Raw genomic sequence first — 17,934 nt, 5'->3', positions numbered from 1 at the left:
AATTTTGAGATAATCAGAGAAGCACGGGTTACTTATAATCAGAGAAAAAGAAGATAATGGAACAGACATGCAGGTTCTAGGTGGCTTTCCAGTTCCAATTCTAATGAGGTTTGCCTCTACTTCAGTTTGGGAGACAACGGAGCGTCCATACAGTAAAATCTCCCTTTACTTGAGTTAATCTGTACTTCTTAAGTGAGTAAAACTCACCCATGTTCTCTCTCACCACTCATATCTCATTATTGTCAAGCCTTACTGATTCTGCCTCAGACACTTTAACTCTGTTGCTTTTCTTCTTATTGTCTAGGCTTTTTTATTGAATGACTTTTTTTTGCCTTGATTTCTAGAATTAGGTCCTGCCTGGTCACTCTGCTTTAGTCAGCAGTCCACTTACTACCACACTGGACTTTTCAAAATGCAGATGGATTATATTTATCTCTGTTTAAACTCCATCAACAAATCCTCATCCTCATTGTTGTTTTATATTGTACTCCATGGAACCACCTCAGGGCCTACTTTGGGGGAGGGGGATGGGGTAAGAGGGAGGAATAGGTTGAGACTAACTCTGCTTTTATCTGTTTTATTTGGCATCCAGAGGAAAATTTATTAAAAAGAAAATAAATATAGCTATTTAGAAAATAGTTTGAAGGTCCCTGGCATACAAAATAAAGTCCAGATGTTTTAGTATTTCATAAAAGGCCTTTCATGATTGGTCCCTGCCTACCATTTTAACTTCAACTGCCACTTCCCAGAATGCTTCCTGTACCCCACTCAGAACTTGCAGTTCTCTAACATAGCAGGTACTTTTTCTCCTGTGGGCACTTGATTATGTTTTCCATGCCTAGAATGCTTTTTGTCGTATCTGTTTGCCTAACTACCAACATCAATCAAGAATCTATTCAAATAGCACTCAGATATGATTTATTTTTCCCCAGATGGAGTTAGTTGTTTCTTTCATGCTTATAGAACATCTTTACAGGCCTCTGTAGGTCTTACCTCACGGTTATGGTAATTTATTTATCTTCTTACTACATAGACTCTTAAGTTCCTTGAGGACTGAAAAACTATGTCTTATTTAATTGGAATATTCATCACTTAACATTGTTCATGCCAAATAAGAAGGGTAAAAATCATCTGGCAGATGAATGGGTCAAATCACTGGGACATCTGCCAACTCAAAGCTTATTCCCAAAGTTATAATTTCTTAAATCTTGTCATAGTAAAATTGGTTGTCTCATTTCACCCAGTAGAATTTGAAATTCCTTCTGTAATTGCAAAAGGCAAATTAAGAAACCCAATGCTTCATTGAATGTCCATGATAGTTATTTTTATGTTTGATCTAAAATTTTTAAAGTATTTACTAGCTCTGTGATCTTGGGCAGGTTAGGCAGGTTTCTTCTTTGTAAATTCATTTCCTCATCTGTAAAGTGGGCATCATAATGGCATCTGTTTTAAGATTATTGTTAGGTTTAAATATGTTAAAGTACGTTTAACACTTAATGCCTGGCACACACGAAGGGTTACTTATTAGTATTATTTTTTAGTTAGTTAAGGTGGAGAGAGAATCTATTTATACCTATCACATACACACAAAAAAGACTTTATAAGGTTTATATAACTACCTAATTCCTTCTGTGGGATGAGGCAGAGTATAAATACAAAATTTAAAATATAGAAATTTTAGATCTTGTAGAATCTCTTTATTCTTTAAGAGTGCTTTCTTTTAACTTTTTTTTTTTTTAGAACTGGAATGATTACAGTCACCAAGCTTTTGTCTATGATCATCTGTCTGATCTCCTCGAGCTGCTTTTAGATCCAGAACAACTCACTGCATCATTTCATTCAACCCATAGTAGTCTAGTGTCTCGAGAAGCTGTTGTGGCGCTCAGCTTCCTTATTGAAGGTACAATAAGTAGAGCCAGGAAGGTCTATCCACTTCATGAACTTGCACTGTGGCAACCACTGCATGCAGATAGTGGCTTCTCAAAGATCTCTAAGACTTTCTCTTTCTACAAACTGGAAACCTGGTTGAGGTCCTGTTTGACTGGGAATCCATTTGGTACATCAGCTTGCCTCAAGTCTGGAAAGAAATTGGCTTGGGCTCATCAAGGTATTTTTTAATATTTTAATCCACATTAAATTGAATGACAAGTTAAGGAACCTAGTGTTTTCTGTTAGTGATCACATGTCTTCTCTAGAAGACTTAAACAATACTGCTCCTATAAAAGAGAAAAGGAACATCTGTCTTTTCTGCATGACTTTTCTCTCAAGGATTATACTAAAATATTAAAAGTGATGGTTAGATTACAAATTATTTTATATTCTTTAACTGTTATTTTCTAAATAACCATATATTATGTACCTGGTACATATGTAATAAAAGTAAGCATATGTAATAAAAATGAACAAGAAATGTTTTAAAAGAAGAATAATAGCATACTCATGTGACCTCTCAACATTTCACCAGTATTGTTTACAAGGGTGTCCCATTGGCTTGCCGGGAAGTACAGTCTGAGAAGGCAGTCACGTAATGGTGTGACTGTGTTAGGAGGGGAACCTGCACATATTTTTTGAGTGTCAGTTTGTGCAACACACTGTGTGTGATAGGAAGATGTGCTCTCAGGTAGTTAACGATCTTAGAGTAAAGACATGAACTCAGGCTAGGCACGGTGGCTCACACCTGTAACCCAGCAATTTGGGAGGCCGAGGTGGGTGGATCACGTGAGGTCAGGAGTTCGAGACCAGCCTGGCCAACATGGAGAAACCTCTGCTCTACTAAAAATACAAAAATTAGCCAGGTATAGTGGTGTGCACTTGTAATCTCAGCTCCTCAGGACGCTGAGGCAGGAGAATCTCTTGAACCTAGGAGGTGGAGGTTACAGTGAGTGGAGATTGCACCACTGCACTCCAGCCTGGGTAACAGAGTGAGACTCTATCTCACAAAAAAGAAGGAAAAAAAAGGCATGAACTCAAATAGGATTTATGGGATAATGTGGCAAGTGAGGAAGGATACAGAATTAATATTATGGTGATTTAGAGAGGTGAGTTATGTTTGGGATGATAAAGTAAAGCATCTTGGAGGAGAAGATATTTGAGTTAGGACAGCTCTGCCACTTACTAGCCATATGACCTTAGGCACATTACTTAACTTGAAGGACAGACACAAAAAAGTATCTTAGACCTATAGGCAATCTTAAATGCATTATAGGTTTTAAATTTTTTTAATAACAAAAATGAAAATTCCAAGCATACAGAAAAGAATAGAGAATAGTATAGCAAATACCTCTATCCAAAGCCAAGATCTAACATTTTTGTCCCTACATGTGGTATCTAACTTGAGACATGTATACATGTAGACATGTATAACCTCATATGTTTGTTTTTCTTTGATTTGAAACTGTCTCAAATTTATATGTTTTCTTAAATAGTTGAAGGGACGACCAAAAGAGCTAAGATTGCTTGTAATACTCATGTGGCCCCTAGGATGCACCGACTGGTGGTGATGAGCCAGGTTTACAAGCAGACACTGGCTAAGAGCTCAGATACTCTGGTGGGGGCACATGTAAAGATTCATCGCTGCAACGAATCTTTTATATATCTGCTGTCTCCCTTACGGTAAGCACAGTTTTCATGGTGTTCTGACGTTCTGACATTTTCTTTGGACTGTGACTGATTCTTTTTTTGCCATCAGAGAATAATATTTTAGTCAAATTTTTAAAATCTTATTGTCATTCAGAGGAATTTACCTCATTTTTTCCTTTTTTTCAGATCTGTGACAATTGAGAAGTGCAGGAATAGCATCTTTGTCTTGGGCCCTGTAGGGACTACACTTCACCTCCACAGTTGTGACAATGTTAAAGTCATTGCTGTTTGCCATCGTTTGTCCATCTCTTCTACAACAGGTTGCATCTTTCACATTCTGACGCCTACGCGCCCACTTATTCTTTCTGGGAACCAGACAGTAACTTTTGCCCCTTTTCATACCCATTACCCAATGCTAGAGGACCATATGGCCAGGACTGGCCTTGCTACAGTGCCTAACTATTGGGATAATCCAATGGTTGTGTGCAGAGAGAACAGCGACACAAGTGTCTTCCAACTTTTACCACCTTGTGAATTCTATGTATTTATTATTCCCTTTGAAATGGAAGGGGACACAACAGAGATACCTGGGGGTCTTCCATCTGTATATCAGAAAGCACTGGGTCAAAGAGAACAGAAGATACAGATCTGGCAGAAAACTGTGAAGGAGGCTCATTTGACAAAGTGAGTATTTTTTACAAGTAACAGTTTGGGTTTTTTGTGAAACTCCATGGAGAAACAATTAGTCTGCACATTTTTACAGCTGTGTTAAAGTAATAAAAAATGTAAGGCTGGGCGCGGTGGCTCACGCTTATAATGCCAGCACACTTTGGGAGGCCGAGGTGGGTGGATCACCTGAGGTCAGGAGTTTGAGACCAGCCTGGCCAACATGGTGAAGCCCTGTCTCTACTGAAAATACAAAAATTACCTGGGTGTGCCTGTAATCCCAGCTAATAGGGAGGCTGAAGCAGGAGAATTACTTGAACCCAGGAGGTAGAGGTTGCAGTGAGCCAAGATCACGCCATTGCACTCCAGCCTGGGCAACAAGAGTGAAACTCAGTCTCAAAAAAAAAAAGTGTGTTTTTAAATTGCGGTTTGGATTTCAAATTAGTATTTCAAACACTGTTAGGTTGGGGATGGGAGTGGGTAAATATCCAATATTAGACTCCCTTTTCTTAAGAAGCTAAAGTTTAGTTAGCGAATATAAGACTTATATGAATTTTAAAAATCATACATAGAATATGCCACATAATCCAATACCATTCTAGGCACTTTCTATGTACTAACTCATTTATTCTTCGTAAAAACGGCTTATTGCAGGTGTGGAAACCGAAGAACTGAAGAATTAAATACTTTACACAAAGTCACACAGGAGCCAGGATTCACACCTAGTCAGCCTGGTTCCAGAGGTTCTTTTTTTTCTCTGTTCTGGCTTCTCAGTAATCAGAGGTTCTTAAATGCCTCTAGTGTCTTCATTGTTTTCTTTCAAATATTGTCATACCATATCATACTGTACAATAATAGCATTATAATAATGTGTTGTAAAAATGGATGATCTTGAAAAAACATTCTTTTAAAGCAATTCTGTTGTTTGAATGGTTCTAGTATTTAAATGGTTAGATTCTCTACACTTGATCTCAGCCAAAAGGCCAAGAAATGATTAAATACTTAGATTCTCTGACATGTGAAAAGCTTATACATATGTGCAGAGTGTGGGATGTAAGCACTTAATAAATGCTGACTCTGAATCGTAGTGTTTTCAAGTGGTGAGATCCACAGTGATACCAGAAACAATGAAAGTAGTCAATTTAACTTGGGGAATATAGGAAGACAAATCAGTTTGAAACAAATTGCCAGTGTGATCCTTTTAACAGTGATTAGATCATGTCATTTCCCTGCTCTGACCCCTCTAATGGCCTCCCCTCATACTTAAAATAAAATCCAAAGCCTTTACCATACTTACTAGGCTCTCTTCCTCAATTTCTGCCATTCTTTTCCTCATTTACTCCTTCTCGGCATACAGCAGTCATCTTTCTATCACTTAATCACTGCCCTCTGACCAAAGACCACCAGGAACACCTCTGTAGAACAAAGGTAGATTGTGTTGACTCATGGCAAGAGGGGAGAGAAGTGTGTTTCTTCTCAGTAAAAGGTTGGAGAACATGGAAAACTGTGTTTCAACTCAGTAAATAGGTGTTAAAAGGAACTTGTCGTTGGATTTTGGCTTGTATTAGTGATTTGGGGGAGAGTTCTAGGAAGCAGGACTATCTGGAAGTGAGAGTAATCTGCAATTTGACAGTTTAATAATTTTTATATCTAAGGCAAGAGGAAGGAAGGAAGAGCTAAAACTGTAATTATAAAGAAGTAGCAGCCACTCCTCCAGGAAAGGAGTGTTTGGTGTTTTATGGTTTGGGTCACAACATTTTTTTGGAGGTTGGTGTGGGGGTTTCTGAACTGAGATACTATTACGGAGTGATCTTGTTCTTTGGTTTATCATCATCCCAGAGTGGCTTTGTCTAATGTTGGTGGTTTGAGGTATTGTTTGTGTTCAACAAAAGAATACAATAGCAAGTCCAGATCCTACACCAAGGCCTAGCTGACAGTACTAAGCTAGCTCCTGGCTGTCAGGAGCTACTCTTCTCTTTCTTATCATGAACATGTGAAATATGCTCACTTTAGAACCTTTGTACTTTTTTTGGTCTCTTCTGCTTGGTATATTCCTCTTCAAATACTCATTCTGCTTACTCTATCATTTCATTTAGACCTGAGCTCAAATGTTATCTTAGGGAGGCCATCTCTGTCCATTCTTTCTCTGAAATAACATTTCTAGAACTTTCTATTCCTTCACCCTGCTCTATTTTTCTCCATGGCACCTAGAACTACTTAACTTTATATTATATTTTTATTGTATTGTATTGTATTGTATTGATTTTGAGACAGCATCTCACTCTGTTGCCCAGGCTGGAGTGCAGTGGTGTGATCTTAGCTTACTGCAGCCCCCACCTCCTGGGTTCAAGTGATTTTCCTGCCCTCAGCCTCCGGAGTAGCTGGGACTTACAAACGTGCTACTATGCTTGGCTAATTTTTATATTTTTTGTAGAGGCAGGGTTTCACCATGTTAGCCAGGCTGGTCTCCAACTCCTGGCCTCAAGCGATCCGCCCACATTGGCCTCCCAAAGTGCTGGGATTATGGGCATGAGTCACCATGCCCGGCCTATTTATTTTATTTCTACCTATCTTTCCTGCTAGAATATACAGTCCTCAGGAGCATGGATTACATAGATCACAATGTGAATGGTGCCCTCTGGAGTCATGAAATGTCATCCTGCTTCGACAGGGGCGTTGTCTCTTCTCTTTATACATTTATCCCCATCAGTCAGAACACTACCCTGTGTTCACTTGGTCCTTGGTAAATATCTGACAATGAATAAGTGTTTAGAAAGAGGACATTGTATCTGATCAATCCTTTGTGGGGTGGGGGTGTCCAGTGTACTCTCAACAGTGAGAACAAAAGGATAACAAGAAATAATCATTTAACATTATCCTATTATTGTATAATTGCTTAGAGTACTATTTATATGAATTCATGTTCTTACATTCTTTTTACTCTCAATTGCAATTTTAGGGATCAAAGGAAGCAGTTCCAGGTACTGGTAGAGAACAAGTTTTATGAATGGTTGATTAATACAGGACATCGCCAACAGCTGGATAGCCTTGTACCCCCAGCAGCAGGCTCCAAACAAGCGGCTGGATAAGGATCTTACATGCAAACACTGGTAGGCATTTATACCACTTAAAACAGATTCTTTTGGGGAAATCTTTCAAGCATAATAAAAAAGGTACAGAATATTATATAGTAAACATGCCCAAACTTTTTTTTACCACTCCTACCAGCATACACAGACCTTTGTGTACCTATATTTACCATATTTTATAGTGAGAAAACCAACCAAAATATTCAGATGGAGCCTGTAGAATTTGGGGCCAATATAATGGCCAAATTTTGTCTTTTTTTGCTTTTTGCCTGGCACAAGTTATACTGTCCAAAGGTACCACATTCCCCCATACATAGTTTTGTTATTAACGACAGTCACCATGTTGTACATTAGATCTCTTAAATGTATTCCTCCTATCTAACTGAAATTTTGTAACCAAAGATGTTGGATGTGGCATTGTTTGAAAAAACTGTAGACTAGAAACACCCCAAATGCAATGTATTTATATGCTAATTAAATGCCTAACAATCTTTGAAAGAATATAAATAAATTATAAACAGTGTTTGTCTTTGAGGAATGAGATTGGGTGTCTAGGGTAGGAGAAAACTTCTTAAAAATTTTATTGAGTTAAAATATTACCACATAATATTATGGGAAGTAAAATTCACCTTTTAAAGTAAAGAATTCAGTTGTTTTAAGTATATTCACAAGTTTGCGCAACTATCACCACTAAAATTCCAGAACATTTTCATCACCCTCAAAATAAAGCTCGTACACATTGTAGGCCACTCCTCATTCCTCCAACCCCCTGTATTTCCTCTTCCCCTTAGCCCTTGGCAACCACTAATCTACTTTGTCTATTTTGAACATTTTATGTAAGTGGAATTATGTGACATGTGACTTCTTATGTCTGGGTTCTTTCACTTAGCATAGTATTTTCAAGATTGATCCAGGTAGCCATGTATCAGTACTGCATTCTTTTTCATGGCCAGATAATATTCATTGTGTGAATCTACCGTTTTGTTTATCTGTTCATCAGTTGATGGACGTTTGGCTTGTTTTTACTTTTCAGTTGTTGTGAGTAATGCTCTGTGTACATTTGTGTACAAGTTTTTGTGTAGACATTTGTTTTATTTCTCATGGGTATATACGTAGAAGTGGAATTGTGAGGAATATGTTTAACTTTTTAAGGAACTGCAGTTTTCCAAAGCTGTAAAAGTGTATTTTTTACTTTATATATTTACATTTCTTAAGGGTGTATTTTTTTAAAGAATTTAGCAATATTTATTCATAAATACTGAGAATTAAGAATTAGCAATTTTGCTGAGCGCAGTGGCCCATGCCTGTGATACCAGCACTTTGGGAGGCTGAGGTGAGAGGATCTCTTGAGGCCAGCAGTTCAAGACCAGCCTGGGCAATATAATGAGACCCTGTCTCTACAAAAAATTTAAAAATTAGCTGAGCATGGTGGCACATGCCTGTAATCCCAGCTACTCTGGACACAGACTGGAGGATCCCTTGAGCCCAGAAGTTCAAGGCTGCAATGAGCTATGATTGCACCACTGTATTCCAGCCTGGGCAACAGAGTGAGACTCTATCTCTTAAAAAAAAAAAAAAAAAAGAATTAGAAATCTGATGGAGATTATGCAAAAGAAATGTGAACAATAAGCGGGTAAAAATTTTTGTTTAATTTTCACTGCTTAACAGTTTTTTGTATTCATGTATGAATTTCTCTTTTATTATGATCTAACATTACACCTAGCAAAAAGGAATGTTGTTAACCTTAAACTTTGTGTATTTTACATTCTAATCTATCATTTGACCTTGATAATTTATGTGACTTTTTAAACATAGAGTTTTAAAATTATTTACATGAAGGCAATAGAAAATTAAGTGATTAATATTATTTTTTCTTTGATCTTCAGGGCCCTGGAAATACAAGGATAAATGGAGGATAGTGCTCATCTTGAAACTAAATTGGGAAGGTGCTCTTGCTGCTTAAGAGACATTGGGACTTTTCTGTCCTTTTTTTTTTTTTCCAGATAGTCTCACTCTGTCGCCCAGCCTGGAGTGCAGTGGCGCAATCTCCGCTTACTGTAAGCTCCGCCTCCCGGGTTCAGGCCATTCTCCTGCCTCAGCTTCCTGAGTAGCTGGGACTCCAGGCGCCCGCCACCACACCCGGCTAATTTTTTTTGTATTTTTAGTAGCGACGAGGTTTCACCGTGTTAGCCAGGATGGTCTCGATTTCCTGACCTCGTGATCCACCCGCCTCAGCCTCCCAAAGTGTTGGGATTACAGGCGTGAGCCACCACACCCAGCCTTCTGTCCTACTTAAGAACTTTGATTTCCATTCCATATTCATTTATTACTGTGTAGGCTGAATTTTCGCTAAACTTCTGACTTTTATATAAACGTATTGTTTATAGAACATCAGAGGACTCATCTTTGTGATGCCCAAATGAAAAAGTTGGTGAAGGTAGTACCATTGTATGTGTGTTAATATTAAAGCAACTGAGTGTAGATTTGCAACTATAGTATGTATCTTCATTTGTGTGATGAAAGAATTTTATTCTTTCTAGAGTTAAATAAGAGTTTTATAGTTCTTTGTAACTATTTAAAAGGAAATTGCTACTCCTTTTAAAAAATAATTGGAAAGAAAGTATGATTTGTTGGTATATAGATATAGCAGAAATAGTTTTATACTATATTTTAGTCCTTAAAGTATGGAACTTAATGAAATTGTGTAAAAAAATCTTTTTTTTTTTTTTTTTTTTTTTTTTTTTTTGAGGCGGAGTCTCGGTCTGTCGCCCGGGCTGGAGTGCAGTGGCCGGATCTCAGCTCACTGCAAGCTCCGCCTCCCGTGTGCCCGCTATTCTCCTGCCTCAGCCACCAAGTAGCTGGGACTACAGGCGCCCGCCATCTCGCCCGGCTAGTTTTGTATTTTTTTAGTAGAGACGAGGTTTCACCGTGTCAGCCAGGATGGTCTCGATCTCCTGACCTCGTGATCCGCCCGTCTCGGCCTCCCAAAGTGCTGGGATTACAGGCTTGAGCCACTGCGCCCGGCCAAAATCTTTATTTTCACGTCCTGCTTCAAATTTTCAATAAACAAACTCCGAAGAATTATTTCCTTTTTTTGTAAAAGATATAGCTTTACTTTTAATTTTAGAAAAGGTTTCCAGTGTCATTCCTCAAAATGTCAAGTAAAGTTTCCATTTGACTGGGAAAACCTTCTTTCAGATAAGTGAGTGAAATTGTCAAATTACCAAACGAGTGAAACGAATCAGATTGCTGATAAACATTGGTTCGTATGCTCTCTGGCCATTTAATTAGTAATTCCATCAAAAAAGTCTTTTGTATTTCTAAAGTAAAAATTAACCCTCAGAATGTTTAATTCTAATTGAAGTTTACATAGTTTTTATTTTAAGAAGAAATTTAAGAAGCAGACTATTACCAAATAAACACTGGAGTAACAGAAATATATTTTAGATATTGCTATTTGTTAATGAAATAAATGATACTCAGATACTTTTTTTAAAGTTTATAAAATTCAGAAAACTAAGCATATAGCTTAATATTTTCTCAGTAATCTTTATATCAAGGCACGTTTGCCATTTTCTGAATTGACCATAATACATCCCATTTATTAAGATATTTGCTGGATAGTTTTATTAATAGGAAGATGAGGAAGTTGGACTTTTGAGAATATACTTGATCAGTTAAAGTTAAAAATGGAGAAAAGTTAATTTGTTGTTGTTGTTGTTTTGTATTTACATAAGATGCAATCTCATTCCTAAAGTCAGAGGTGTATCAGGGCCAAAAAATGTTCTCCGAACAGGTTCGAATGTTGTATTGTGGGCCAAGAAGACCACCTAGCTGGTAGCAGGTTGTGTTTAGTTAGCTAACCCTTGGCAAATTCAGGAGTCCCAAGTCACTTTTCTACATACAGTGGCACCGTTCTTATGGATTAGAGCTCTTTTTCTCAAAAGAAATTGTGTTTTGAAAAAATTAAATAATAGTTGCAAGAATAAGTCAGTGAACTTTAACATACCCTTTATCTAGATTCGATTTGTCAGTTGTTAACATTTTGCTACATTCTCTTTACCACTCTCCACATGATAGTATTGTTTCATTTTTGCTCAACAATTTGAGAGTTAGGTTGCAGACATCTTGAACCTGTCTTCTAAATGATAGCATACATGTCCTAGAAACAGACATTCTCCTACCTAGTCATGGTACAATGATCAAATTCAAGAAGTGAAACTTTGGTACAATAGTATTATCTAATTTACAGTCCATATTAAAATGTTTCTGATTGTCCCAGCAGTGTTCTTTATAGTGACTGTTTTCCCCAAACACAAGATCATGCGTTGCATTTAGTTGTCATGTAAGTTTTGTTGCTTTTAGAACATGTCGCTTCTGTCCAGAATTAGAGATAGTCTTCTGACTCTTACCTCTCACAAGCTTTGTTGAAGAAAAAGGACATTAGGAATTTCAGAGAGGCTGCTTCCTATTAAAAAAAAAAAAAAAAAACAAAAGGGACTCTTTTGTTTTAATTTTACAACTTTGTCTGGGTTTTGGTTTCTTGACTCAGCAAAGTCTATAATGCAGCAGGGCTTGGTAAGCATTAAAGGCGGTACTGAAGCTTTCCTTTATTTTATAATCCCAATTGTTTTTTCTAGAAACCATCAATAGCATCTAAATGACTGACTCAATTTTTGGATCCTGTTCTCATGACTAAGCAAATGTTTGACTGAAACCAGCCCATATAAATGTCACTGTGCCTCTAACTCTCTGTAGCCATTCCTGAATTTCTTTCAGCACTGGGAAAACCAGTCTGTGCACCAAAAATGTCTAAAACTGGAACCAAGGTAAGTAGTCATATTGATTTTTAGCCTACCCACTTTTCACCTAATGATGCATTAAACACACAGAAAAGCTTTTGCTTCTTTGCCTAGAGGTGAATATGATAGTGGTTAGAGAACTGGGATTGAGAGAGAAGATTAAGAAATGCTTATTATATTTTCTACTCTTAACAGAATTACCAAACACTTTATTAAGGGTTTATCTTTATGTATGGTGCTATGTTGAATACTATACAGGTAAATAATTTATAAATATCACTATTATTTCTGCCTTCTAGCAACTAATATTCTATGCAACTGATATTCTCCATAGGAATAAGACATGCTAATGGGGATTATATGGAGAAGAAAACTTTTAATAATCAATTAAAATTTTGTTTTCTGAAATGTAGCCTCAACCATTAGTGTTCTAAAAGGCCAAAGTGGATGGGCTAATCAGGTGAATAAACTCCTACATCTCTCCTTCATTCAAGCAATTATTTTTACTTGTTCCCCAAATGAAGTGCTCCCTTACAGTCAGAAAATTGCCTCTAAAGTATTTGACTCACAATTGCTGGATTGGAAATTATTCTCTCAGGTAGGGCTTTGGGAATGAGGGAATATGCCTTCATTTTCTTTTTAGCTCTTCCACTGATGAGACAAAACCACTGCGTGATTTTACCCCAGCTATTCGAAAATTTTCAAACCCATTGAATCTCCAAAGAATGGGAAAGAAATGTTGAATGAATATTTATTTATCTTTCACTTATATTCTCCAGTTGTTGACATTTTGCCATATTTGGTCTCTCCTATCTCCATCTCTTTCTCTTTACTAAACCATGTGAAAATTAGTAGCAAACTTTATTATACTTTTGCCTTGAGTATTTAGGCATGTATCTCCTAAAAACTAGGGCATTTCCCTGTATAAACACTGTATCATTAGTGTGTCCCCAAGATTTACCATAAATATAATAGCTAATATTGAGACCATATTCAAATCTCCCCTGATTGTCCCCAGAAACGTGCTTCATGGTGGCCTTTTCCCCTAATACAGGATCAAAAACGTGTATTGCACTTGGTTGTCATGTCTCTTTATTCTCTTCCATTTTTTTAGCCTCTCTAAAAAAGTCCCCCTACCCTTTTGTTGTTGTTCTTGAGACATTGACATTTTTCAGAGCCTAGGTTAGATGTCTTTTAGGAAGTCTTGCAATCTAGATTTGTCTAATTGTTTCCTCATGTTTAGATTCAAAATAAATATCTTTGCCAAGAAAGCTACATAGGCAATGTTGTGTACTTCCTGTTGCATCATGTCAGAAGGTACCTGTTAACTTGTTCTATAATTTAGTGTCTTTAGTGCTCTGAGGTTCTTGAAAATATACCATGCAAATCCACTAAAAAAGAATTTTAAGTCCTTAGAGGAGGGATATCCATGTGTCTTGAGGTAAAGCTGTTATACAACCATCTTAGATGAAAACATCTGCTTTTAAAGATTTGCAGAGTAGTAATAGTGTACTCTTTTTTATTTATAGCTGAGTTGTTCATTTAGTTAAATAACTTTTGCTTGCTAGGGTAAAGGAGATAGTAAATTATTTCTTACTCTTTCTCATTGCTTCTTCCTTTCCCACTATCCTGCTAGCAGTTTAATCAGACGAGTTATGGGCTTGGCAAAAGGAATAGATTTAACTAAGTATGTTTTCATTACCTCTGGGATACTCAAGACATTTTTCTCTCTGCTGCATTGGATTAGTAGGCCATTTTTCCACAAATAAACCTGATAATGATAGGAATTTTGTAATAATTTCTGAGAAAACTTTCTGCACATTTCTTAGCCTTCTCTACAAAACGTTTTGCCCAAGGGTCAAAACCTCTAAACTGACAATAGCATGGATTTCATGGTTATTCTACAAATAGAAATTGAGCACAGCTCGGTGCAACATTCTCTGGCTCTGAGATATAGAAGGTCTCCCACTGAAAGGAGAGCTTAGTCTTGGAGCTCAGTAATGATTCCATAGCAACAGGATGAGGGCTTTGTTTCAACTGTTGGATGGTTGGCTGGTCTCCTGGGAGGGTGGACATCAGGTGACCTTATCAGGTGTCGTGTATATTTTTACTTAGCAGATATTGATAATTAGTCAAGCAAATGTGCAGAAGGCAGTAAATGTGAGAAACTATGAAGTGAAATTGATGGTATTATTAACTTCATTTCCCATAGGATATCTTTTGCAAAGGCTCTTCTTGGTGACTATTTGGTCAAAAACCAAAGGCAAATAGAACATATGAATTAAGGAGTTTAGAATCTATCCATTCTCAGATAAGTTATTTGACCTTCCTAAAGATCTCTCCACAGGTCACGAGGAAGGGCCCCTCAGGCTTAGGCCCAGCCTTGTTTCTTGTCCAAGAGAGTAAGTGCTGCCATGTTAAACGAAGCTAACTGTGCAGGCAGAAAGACAGCAAAGGAAAATAAAGTGAACAACAGATTACTCACCAGGAGTTTTGCACTGCAGCCCACCAGCTTGTCTGCAACTAACTTGTAACTAGGTAGTGACATTAGGCCAATCACTTAACTTCTTCATCTGTAAAAACTGTAGCAAAAGCTTATTGCCAATTGTGAGTCAGCTATTAAACTAAGTACTTTATCAACATCCCCTTGGACCCTCAGAACATACCATCTGCAAGAGGCACTGTCATGCTGTTTTGCAAATGAAGAGCTGTAGAGAAAGGTTAATTGCCCTGTCCAAGGTCACATAGCAAGAAAGCAGTAGCACTGGGGTTTTTGTTTTTTCTTCATCCATGTATCTAAATCTATATACTGTGCTAAGATGGGAAGGGAACTGACACACATAAAGAAATTTGGGCAGGGGGTAAAGGAGATGAAGTAGATGATTTAGGGGTGGGAAGGAAAAAGGACCCTTTTAGGGAACAGGAAAGAGAATAGTTGAAATAAATGGGAAGGGAAGGGAAAGATTAAGGTGGAGGGAAATAATTATTAGTATATTAGTATCTAGATAGAAAGAAATACCAAGGGTAGAGGAGAATGACGTTTTATGCCTTTTTGTGAGTCATTCTTGGTTTCTTCCTCTCCTCATTCCCTCCATCTAATTAGTCACCAAATCCTGAAGTTCTTTACTGTTTTCTCATCATCATTCACATTGGAGTTGCGTTTTGGTTGGCCGTCATCATATCTCACCTGGCCCACAGCAGCCATCTGTTTCTAGACACACACTACTAAGTCCAACTCACTCATAATCACCAAAGGGATTCCAGCGTGGTTCTTGTGTCATTTTTCTGGCTTTATTTTCTAATACTTCACCACATGTTCAATATGTACTGGGTTTAATGAACTACTTATTGTCCCTATAATGGGCCATGTTCTTTCACTTCTATATTCTTTTGAACATGTTTGTTCCTTTTCATTTGCCTCTGGAAAATACCTACTTATCCTTCAATCCTCAGCTCAAAGATCCTCTCAAGACAATACCTGGGCTCTGCTCCTTTCATCTGAAATGACTCACATAATTTTCTCCCCTGAAGTCCATAAAGTAAATCAGCCACAAGGTGGCAGCATAATGCCAGGTAATTAACTGTTCAAAGCATGACACCTGTGATTTCAGTTTATAACCTAGCATTGATCTGAAATTCCATCTTAAAAAAAAAAAAAGATGAAAATATTGTGGAATTATTGAATAACAAGGGACAAGCTCTGTAGCCCATTTGTAGTTTTCATCGTGGTTTTCAGGAACCGCTTGCTGAATCCTTGGGAGTTCCCAGGAACTCTGTCTCCTGTTTTAGCCAGAAAAGCTCTGAGAGTTGTTTTAAAGCCTGGACTTCAGTCTGCTGTAGTCTTCAAATAGGAAGCTGAAGCTCAGAGAGGTGGCTTTGAAGATGGTAAGGCTAATCGTGGAGAGGGAACTCTGTAGTCCAAACTTACTGTTTCTGGTTTCACAGGGCTGCATATTTTTCAGTGCCATCAGAGACTTACCCCAGGCATTGTGGTAGAAACTTGATCATTGGAGGCACCTTATCATTTTGTTACTTTGCAACTACTCTGTTGGCAATAAACTAATAATAAAGAACATAATATATTTTCATATATGAAATCTCTACATCCATCTAAAATAAGCTCTCTAAAGATAAGGTTTATGTTTTATTTTTCTCTTTGTATCTTCCATATCACCTAGGAGTCATTCATCTTCATGAAACAATTATTGAAGTCAAGTCAAGTGATGGGCATAGAGGATTGATAGCTCAAATAAGGCTTGGAAAAAGTGTACTTGCCTTGGAAAAAGTGTACTAGGATTCTGGTGGGAGGCGTAGACATATAAATGGATAATTTATAATATAATGTAAGTACAGAGAGCTGTGGGAACATAAAGGAAGGAAAATGAACTTGAGTCTGAGACTGTTCGCTTCTCTTAGGGCCCTGTTCTGTTTTGCTTCATGTTCAGCTTTCAGGAAGTACTCATTTCTGTTGTTGACAACTGAAGTTGTCTGTCAGAAAGCAATGTTGTAACGTGACGTACAACTACATATTTTTCCTCAAAATTGAGGAGAAAGAAATTTCTAAAGTAGGCATTATATTCCTAATTTTTATCTGTGAATTAAGCCCTCCAACTCCTCAGCTCTTTCTCTGTTGGCCCTCTACTTCAGATTACCTTCTATGAAGACAAAAATTTTCAAGGCCGTCGCTATGACTGTGACTGCGACTGTGCAGATTTCCACACATACCTAAGTCGCTGCAACTCCATTAAAGTGGAAGGAGGCACCTGGGCTGTTTACGAAAGGCCCAACTTTGCTGGGTACATGTACATCTTACCCCAGGGAGAGTACCCTGAATACCAGCGTTGGATGGGCCTCAATGACCGCCTCAGCTCCTGCAGAGCTGTTCATCTGGTGAGTCGGGGGACTGTGCAGTCCCTCTCTTTCCCATACCCTCTGCTTTCTCTTGCTTTTAGGTAAAAATTTTCTTGAGTCTTTTCTACCTCTAAATGAGTAGCTGTTTGTTGGCTGCTGGGGCTTGAATAACATCTTAGAGCAGTTCATCACAAGAATGACTACACTAATTTCCAGGGTGCTATCTCTGCCTCTTGAGTGTTTTGAAGAATTAATTTTTTCTTATTGAAAGTTAGCTATTTTAGTCAGTACGTGGTGAGATGGGAGTTCAGATTATCTAGCTTTCAAGGTGATAAGTTCTGAGCAATACTGCTCTCTAAGTTCTTGACCTGCTGGTGATTTCCATAATGGTTTCTGTTCATTTTCTCCTGTGTCTTTTCAGCCTAGTGGAGGCCAGTATAAGATTCAGATCTTTGAGAAAGGGGATTTTAATGGTCAGATGTATGAAACCACTGAAGATTGCCCTTCCATCATGGAGCAATTTCATATGCGAGAGATCCACTCCTGTAAGGTGCTGGAGGGTGTCTGGATTTTCTATGAGCTACCCAACTACCGTGGCAGGCAGTACCTCCTGGACAAGAAGGAGTACCGGAAGCCCATCGATTGGGGTGCAGTTTCCCCAGCTGTCCAGTCTTTCCGCCGCATTGTGGAGTAATGACATGAATGGGGCCATATTCTTCCTGAGGCCCAAATGCTGGCTGGGCTTGTGGTCCAAATAGGCATCATCAATAAAACAGTTGGCATGCATCCCACTGCTGACTATAATGCCTCTCCTTAAATGCTTCTAGGGACCAGCAATATAATGCTCGCCACAGTGGACAGTTACACTAAGCAACACATCCACCAGATCACTGATCTAGATCTTTGTGCCAAACAAAATGAGATCTCATTAAAAGGTTAGAAAGTCA

At 37.9% G+C, this 17,934-nt stretch overlaps 2 protein-coding genes across 4 annotated transcripts in view; both read left to right on the top strand.

Annotated features, from left to right (window-relative positions):
• The window catches only part of TBCCD1 (TBCC domain containing 1), a 22,416-nt gene extending 10,349 nt beyond the window's left edge, over positions 1 to 12,067 (top strand). Inside the window, exons 4-8 of one of the 2 annotated variants that reach the window (XM_017866483.1) lie at positions 1,741 to 2,107; positions 3,426 to 3,612; positions 3,766 to 4,263; positions 7,205 to 7,355; positions 11,975 to 12,067. In XM_017866483.1, coding sequence (XP_017721972.1) covers positions 1,741 to 2,107; positions 3,426 to 3,612; positions 3,766 to 4,263; positions 7,205 to 7,334 — 1,182 coding nt within the window. In that variant the 3' untranslated portion in view covers positions 7,335 to 7,355; positions 11,975 to 12,067. Of the gene's footprint in view, positions 1 to 1,740; positions 2,108 to 3,425; positions 3,613 to 3,765; positions 4,264 to 7,204; positions 7,356 to 9,220; positions 9,825 to 11,974 lie in introns of those variants that run through there. The other variant, XM_017866477.1, reaches the window with a different exon arrangement.
• Positions 12,018 to 17,934, top strand: CRYGS (crystallin gamma S). Of its 2 annotated transcripts, XM_017866499.1 has the most exons (4): positions 12,170 to 15,709; positions 15,873 to 16,021; positions 16,784 to 17,026; positions 17,409 to 17,934. In XM_017866499.1, exons 2-4 carry the CDS (start codon positions 16,019 to 16,021, stop codon positions 17,679 to 17,681), a joined length of 519 nt encoding a protein of 172 aa, XP_017721988.1. In that variant the 5' UTR covers positions 12,170 to 15,709; positions 15,873 to 16,018; the 3' UTR covers positions 17,682 to 17,934. The 2 variants fall into 2 exon arrangements, with proteins under 2 accessions (XP_017721981.1, XP_017721988.1); XM_017866492.1 differs by lacking the exons at positions 12,170 to 15,709; positions 15,873 to 16,021 and adding an exon at positions 12,018 to 12,163.

Source organism: Rhinopithecus bieti, unplaced genomic scaffold, assembly GCF_001698545.2.
Source record: "Rhinopithecus bieti isolate Rb0 unplaced genomic scaffold, ASM169854v2 scaffold_2432, whole genome shotgun sequence".
Taxonomy (NCBI): domain Eukaryota; kingdom Metazoa; phylum Chordata; class Mammalia; order Primates; family Cercopithecidae; genus Rhinopithecus; species Rhinopithecus bieti.
Note: the sequence above shows the minus strand (reverse complement) of the source record. Positions and strands in the feature narration are given on the sequence as shown.